The sequence below is a fragment of the Clupea harengus genome, chromosome 24 (genome assembly GCF_900700415.2).
Source record: "Clupea harengus chromosome 24, Ch_v2.0.2, whole genome shotgun sequence".
In the NCBI taxonomy this organism is placed as follows: Eukaryota; Metazoa; Chordata; class Actinopteri; order Clupeiformes; family Clupeidae; genus Clupea; species Clupea harengus.
Genome location: NC_045175.1, coordinates 660,032 through 667,531, shown reverse-complemented (window position 1 = coordinate 667,531; position 7,500 = coordinate 660,032). Strand labels below are relative to the sequence as shown.

General features: G+C 42.8%; 2 protein-coding genes across 4 annotated transcripts in view; both read left to right on the top strand.

The window, feature by feature from the left end:
- Window positions 1–3,911, top strand: part of grap2b (GRB2 related adaptor protein 2b) — a 9,982-nt gene extending 6,071 nt beyond the window's left edge. For all 3 annotated transcript variants that reach the window (XM_042703538.1, XM_031562206.2, XM_031562205.2), the window contains 6 exons: window positions 1,205–1,367; window positions 2,083–2,127; window positions 2,365–2,403; window positions 2,815–2,850; window positions 3,085–3,159; window positions 3,524–3,911. In XM_042703538.1, the coding sequence (XP_042559472.1) occupies window positions 1,205–1,367; window positions 2,083–2,127; window positions 2,365–2,403; window positions 2,815–2,850; window positions 3,085–3,159; window positions 3,524–3,700 (535 nt within the window). In that variant the 3' untranslated portion in view covers window positions 3,701–3,911. The remainder of the gene's footprint in view (window positions 1–1,204; window positions 1,368–2,082; window positions 2,128–2,364; window positions 2,404–2,814; window positions 2,851–3,084; window positions 3,160–3,523) is intronic.
- A 75-nt stretch (window positions 3,912–3,986) lies between these two features.
- The window catches only part of LOC105908849 (protein FAM83F-like), an 11,259-nt gene continuing 7,745 nt past the window's right edge, over window positions 3,987–7,500 (top strand). Inside the window, exon 1 of the mRNA XM_031562202.2 lies at window positions 3,987–4,770. Within this exon, the coding sequence (XP_031418062.1) occupies window positions 4,294–4,770 (477 nt within the window). The 5' untranslated portion in view covers window positions 3,987–4,293. The remainder of the gene's footprint in view (window positions 4,771–7,500) is intronic.

Here is a 7,500-nt window from a genome sequence, read left to right as displayed (position 1 = left end):
CCGTAACTCTGATATGTATATTTTCATTATTGAGTAACACATACACATACATTTTATTCTCACGAAATGTAATTGCACAAGGGGCACTTGGGGCATGAATTACCGATGTCACAACTTTGAATATGCAATACAATGCGTGTGAGTGGTTGTAAGTATTTTGACATTGTGACACAGCCATCTTTGTTTTGCCTTTCTGGTCAAGCACCAGGATTGAAGTAAATATTAAACAATGACTACACCTTTAAGATAAGGTGAGGTAATGCCTCATGTCATGACCTACAACTACCTCTCCACATACCATAAAGGAATGAACTTCATGTCACGCCTTCATTCTCCAAAAGAACGGGGCTTTTCGCATGGCAGGCCCTTGTGAGTTTTGACTTCCCTCTGGCGGCCATAAAATGTAGTGCATATCTCTGTCAACTGTACATTTTTGCTACACTGCTGGTCAAACTGATCCTGTTATAATGTCTATGTATTTTAATGTTTGGATTGTATTATATAGAACTAATGTCATGAAATATCATTCAGACACAGTTAATATCTAGGTGAATGCTTTATAGTTTTATACTGTACTTCAATGTCTAGGCCAGTGTTCATTAAAGTATATGTTAGTCAATCCAAAGGTGGCAGTTACATTTCATTACACATTTCGTTACATTTCACACAGGTGCCTTCGTGCAACACATTTCACTAATTCAAAAAATGTACTTCTTATATAATATGCAAGCACATTGTGTGGACTTAACACACTTGTGTAGTTCACACAGGTTGACACATTACATAGTCACAGTCTCCCGTAAGATTCTTCAGTAACTGCTCTCAGTGTTAAAGGAACTCTGAACTTACTACAGCAGTCAGAGAAGAGCTTTTATGTCACCTGTCCTGTCTCCATCTACTACAGTTTGCAGTTTTACAGAAGTTTGCGACCATTAGGACAGCATTTCCCTTGCCCCTTGCCTGGGGTCTGTTCTACATTCTATACTGTGTTGTAAAGTATACTCTGTTGAAACTAACTTTGTTGTTCTAATTAGTTAAATACAAAAGTGTTGTGAAAATGTTCAGGTGTGTTCATCTGCTCTGAAGTAGGACTGAAATACACTGCTCCGGTCTGTGTCCATGTGTGTCGTGTCTGTCTAACCATGTGTCTGTAACTCTGTCTGTAATTCTGTGTGCGTCTGTCTGTCTGTTACTTCCCTCTCAGACACGAAAATGACGTGCAGCACTTTAAGGTGATGCGGGACAGCCGGGGTCAGTACTACCTGTGGACGGAGAGGTTCACGTCCATCAACAAAATGGTGGAGTACTACACAAAGAGCTCCATCTCCAAACACAGTCGCATCCTCCTGCGGGACACCGACCAGCAGGTACGGGGGGGGGGGGGGGGGGGGGGGGACACACAGCACAGAGTGTGTTGCTCTCTCTGTGCATTTGTAAGCCATGGCTGGAAGGCAATATGTGTAGCTTTTCAGTGGCCAGGCTGACCAATGACACCAGCTTTGTGTAAAAAAAAAATGCACCATTTATATGTATTCATTTAAAGCAACACCATGCAACAATTTGACACTTTTTAAGGTATGGTTTTATAGGCAACTAGTTTTGGTAGCATCCTCAAATTCGTGTTGATAGCATATAGTCATGTGAAGGATGACTATATGCTATCTGACTATGCTAAAGCCATCCAGGATATGCACTATGTAAGTCTAAGTTCCAGGCTGGAACACCCTGCAAAAATGGAAGAAAAGCTTGCACAGTATGACATTGAAATCTATACTGCCAAAAGACACCAGTTAGGGTGTTGGCAAGCTTCTATCTGTGTCAGCTGGGCTGTTGGTGGTGTTTGCAAGGTTTTTGCATGCCTTTTAGGTAGTTAGCTTGCTAGTTTAGGAACATAACTACTTATTGCTTCTTTAACAGAAGCTTTTATCTCAAGCAACTTACAATGGAGTGCTCAGAATAATAATAATAATAATACATCACATTTATATAGCGCTTTTCACAGATAAGTGAAAGACTGGTATGCTTTGGTGCTTGTGCGACATCACTTGTTTTACCTTTCTTGTTCTCCTTGTCTTTTCTCAGCCTCACGGTTTTCGAGGGCCTCCGGAGCCAGTCCCCCCTCAGCAGGTACAGCACCTTTGCGTCATCCAACCACAAAACCCCCATTAAACCTGACTGACTAGTTACTCAGTCAAGTGCCTAGTGCCAGACAAGCGCCTAGTTGGACCTGACAAACTCCATTAGATTAACTTGGAAGTGTCATGCTCGGTACTCAGAACAATGTCAAGCTTTGGAATTCAGAAAATTCACTTTGTATCTTTTTAATGCCTTCTTTTGTTCTCATGTTTTATTTGTTTCTGGCAGAGTTTCAGAGGACTTCCAGAGCCGGTTCCACCTCAACAGGTAGAGCACTCCAACATCTGCCACCCTTCCGACCCCCAGTCCCCAAACTAAACTTGAATGAATGACCTTGATAGACTGTACCCAGTGGGCTTTCCCAAGGTCCTCTTCGCATGAAGTGTGGGATACTGTACCTCATATTAGATTCATTCCATTATGACAGTCCATGGTTGAGAGGTAGAATTTAGGGCTTTTTATTGGAGAGGCCTGACAAGTTACTCAATCAAACGCCTAGTCGGCCCTGACAAATGCCATTAGTTTAATGTTAACAAACAACAACAATGAAAGGAGGCGAGAAAGATGGAAGTGTCATACTCAATATTCAGAACAATGTCAAGCTTTGAAATTCAGAAAAATCACTCTGTATCTTTTTCATTCTTTCTTATGTTCTCATGTTTTTTGTGTTTTTGGCAGAGTTTCAGACTTCCAGAGCCAAGTCCACCTCAACAGGTAGAGCACTCCAACATCTGCCACCCTTCCAACCCCCACCCCCCAAACTAAACTTGAATGAATGACCTTGATAGACTGTACCCAGTGGGCTTTCCCCAAGGTCCTCTTCACATGTCGCTGAATGGTGCACAGTTCTGAGATTAATTCCATGCTTGACGGCATTAGTCACTCTAGCTCTTTAAGTCATCAGCTGCAGGCCGTTTCAGTTGTTCTCACACCCCTCTGTCCTATCAGGAGCGAGGACGCAGCACAACGAGGAGCTTCGGCGCTCTGCCCCCCCGCCCGTCCGAGCCCCTGCCCCCTCCTCAGGTAACGCCAACACTCACACACATGGGAAGGCCTGTGTGTGTGTCTGTGTGTGTGTGGGTGTGTGTGTGTGTGTCTGTGTGTGTGTGTGTGTGTGTGTGTGTCTCTGTGTGTGTGTGTGTGTGTGTGTGTGTGTGTGTGTGAGTGTGTGTCTCTGTGTGTGTGTGTGTGTGTGTGTGTGTGTCTCTGTGTGTGTGTGTGTGTGTGTGTGTGTGTGTGTGTGTGTGTGTGTGTGTGTGTGTGTGTGTGTGTGTGTGTGTGTGTGTGTGTGTGTGTGTGTGTGTCTGTTTGTTCATGCATAAACCTGCTACTATATGAGCAAATGAAAACCTGATTCTAACTCTACCTTCATTCTCTGCGTTATCAGCCAGCCACGTTGAAGGTAAAAGCCATGTACGACTTCTCGGCAGAGGAGAAGGACGAGCTTGACTTCGGCAGCGGAGATGTGATCGAGGTTCTGGACCAGACGGACCCATCCTGGTGGAGGGGGAGACTCCGAGGTCGAGAGGGTCTCTTCCCCTCCAACTACACCACACCTCTATGACCCTGTGACCCGGCCCGTTTATGGTCTCTTTCGAGGAGCAAAGAGATTTGCCGGATTTCTTTCCTCTTTGTTGTTGTTGTTGTTGTTGTTGTTGTTATCTATTCCCATTTCAAAACAAAGTCACAGTCCATGATCTCTCATCCAAGGTTTCTTAGCCTATTTGTACCTCTGTCGCATTTTCATGTTTCAATAAAATGTATTTTTCTGAGAGGATTATGTTGTTTCCTCTTTATCTATAAATTAATTGGTCCGGTGTATACCTTATATTAATGTGTACATATTGGCTGGTTGCAAGATTGTCTTAGTGTTTTTATGTTGGTAAGAAGCATACTTAAAGTCTGTGAACTAATAATTAATAACATAATTAAATATCCGTCTTAAGTAAAGGAGTTCCTGTAAATCACACTGATAACCTATGTTGGAGTGGATGAGCTATATATGGGATTTCCCTTACCCCGCCCACCTCAGCCTTTCAGTTTGGACAGCCTTACCTGCAAGAAGCCGACGGCACTCACACAGGTAAGGCGAAGGGGAAACTACTGTGATTTTAAAGACTCGGGTCAGGTGCTACTGCACGCTCCAGCGTCGCAGTCATGGCTGATTCCCAGCTGGAGTGCATGGACGACGGTCATATCAACGAAAAGATCCCGGAGTCCAGGCCGGAGTTTATGTACAGTGAAGAACAGCGTGTTGCTTTAGAACTGCTTCTAAAAGAAGGCGATGGCGCCTTCAAAACGCAACTGAAAACAGACAATACAAAAGATTTTTTATCTGCCCGGGAGATAAAGTGGATCAGGGACACAGTGAAAGAATATCAAACGAACGAAGAGGATGACTCGACTTCTTCAGCAACGACTGAAAGTAAGAAGATCGAGGGTTCCACTTCCAGTCTACATTCAACATACTGGCCCCAACTTTCGGACACGGAGGTACCGCCGCTGGATCTCGGCTGGCCGTCAGGAGGATTTTTTAAAGGGGTCACGCGGGTGGCAGTTCACACGTCCCCACCAAAACAAAATGCACCGCACATCAAGGAGGTGGTGCGCAGATTGATTCAAGAAGCAAACAAGGTAGGCTAGTTTATCAACCGTAGACTAATAAAATTGACAAGTTGTCACGTTTCTCTTTTCAAGATTTCCAATATTTTGTCTTCATATTTTCAAGCATTTATCATAGTCATTACATAAAACAAACTCTCAGTGATTTTAATGTCTTTGGGGCTGTTGTCTTACATCTGGTTGCCCACGTCTGGCAGTAGTTGACGTCATTCACCCCAGTTGAATAGATCTCTTCCATTTAACAGTGGAAGTAGGAATGTGCCTGACTGCGAGAGTGAGGGCATGTCTTGGGGCATGTCTTTACTAGCTATACTGTCCTGCGTTCACATCACAATCATATTTGTCTGACTAGTACCACCACCATGCCTGTCTTTGGGCCGTCTAAAGGCTTCCATCGTTAAATCATAGAACTGACACAATTACCCTTGAAAAGGAGTTGCATGTAGTGACGAAAAATGGGCTTTCATAAATTAGGCTACATGGGAATGATGCATAGCCTCGTCAGTGGAACGGTGTGTCACAGATGATGTGTACTTTTCCGTACAGCTGGCCACGCTCTGTGATGAACTGCACACCCTCCTCGATTCGTTTGTTTTAGTGAGTCATATTGTACCGTTGGCATAGCCAGCATGTATGCTTTGCAGTTGGTAAGTGCAAAGCACTCAGATGTATAATGTGACAGCGTTTGCTCTCAACCTGAGTTACTGTGATACACCCACTTTAAGCATTTGTTACCCTTTGTATTGCAAGAATTGCGAAACGACCTCTGTAACCCAGGGCGATATAATACAGGAGCAGTGTTGCACGTGAAGAACACAGTCAAAGGCTACAGCTGTAAACACAGTGGTAGTTATGAAGTTAATATTTTCTCCCATGTAAATGTAGTGTTGGACCTAAACTGTTTGTATAAAGATGTCTTACCAATATATTTTAGTATGTAAGTGTTTAGAGACAGAAACATACTCCCTTCTCCTTGGGTAGAAGCAAGTGCACACAATTTGGGTGCAGTGGCATGTGTCCATAGGCTTCTGTTGTGTTGACATTATAATGCAGACACATCAGGTTTTCTTTTTCTTTAGAATTTGTACTTGCCCTACCTGTTACAGAAGACCAACTATGTGTCTGACACCCAATCACGCAATGGCATGTCATGTGCTGCTGATTCACAACATTCCAGTACAGAGGCTTTACTAGGGTGTGATCTTTAGGTGGCCATTTGGACTACTTGGGTGGGTAACAACAAAAATGTTGCATTTCCTAAATATGTAAACAAGAGCTTAATTTGATTTTGAGAGGGGGGGGGGGCAAATCTTTGTAGGGTCTGGGGCCATTAACTAAATTCTGTCAAATTTCGATTGTGATTTTATGATGGTCATTTAGATGATGAACTAGAGAGGAAAACTTGTTAGCAAACGTGTGGTTTGGATCCTCAGTAGGCTACAGTGGAGTAGAATGCACAGGGTCAGGTCAGTGTCTGTATGGCGAACATTTGGATGATGAACTAGGACAGGCCTAGGGTAGAACGAGGCCCAATATAATTAGTAGTCCTTTTTTTATTATTATTATTCATTTGTGTATATATTTATAGTATAGTTTTTTTACTATTTTATTCTGTGTGCACAAAGGAATGTAGAACTCAATGCAATTGATAAGTAGCTAGGGTAAACATCAGTAGAGCTTATAGATGACAAAGGTGAGTAAGCTAGACAGTAGACTATAAAGAAATATTCCGTTTGTCTACTGAGTGCAATTAAACCACACAGGCTACTTGCTGAATGCTGCGTTTAGCTCTAGATGATGTTAAGTAAATGACTGGATCGCCTGCACTAAAGCTTCTCACAGTTTGCCCAAATAGCCGCTTGGGATAACTCTTTCAAATTGGTTTGGGATGTGTAAGATAAATTTGAATTATCAAATGAAGTATATCAAATGAAAAAATCAGTCAGACAGCAAGTTAAATTCACGTGGAAAATGTAAAGCCAGACGAGAGAGAGAGTTAAAACTGGGACAAAGGCCCAGAAGAGGAGAAAGGCAAAAGGATAAATCTTAAGTGGTCAAGGCTGGGGCACAGATAAGGGAAAGTTTCCAGACATACATGTGTCAGCAGATTAAGAGCATAAGTTCTGTAAATGGGAAACACCACAAGAATCATGTGTTATAACTAAGTGCCGAGTGGAAGACAGTGTAGGTGGGCGGCGCAGGGGGCCAGAAGTGACATCACAGAATTAGGCCTTAAAAGTGCAAGCATCCTCTGTTTAGACTCTAGAATGCGAATTCTCCGGCTTGCTTGACTGTACTTGACTGTCTGTTGGGCAAGTTGTATTGTGTCAGTACCTACCAGTAAAACTCAACCTTGTTACAACAAATTTCTTCGTATGGTGGTTCCTCTCCAAAACAACACGACAGAGTATTTTTACTCTAACAGATGGGCTATACATGTTTTAGACAGAAGCAGACACGGCAGAGCCGGAGGAGTGTGCCAGGATGTTGTGTGGTTAATGCATTGCTTGGTGTTGGTAGATGCACTTGTAGTGTTCCCCTAGTTCAGCCCCCGCGATTAAGGAAATGACAGACAAAGAAAGAACGGTTATGAACATTTTATAGATCGAAAAATCTTTACTCAATCAACCTTATATATTTCAGTAGCGGTGGGTGTCTAGATCTTGTGGGTGGGTGACTGGTATCTTGTTTAACATTGTAACATAATTTGAAAAGAAAAAAAAACAATAAGGCCAATAAGAA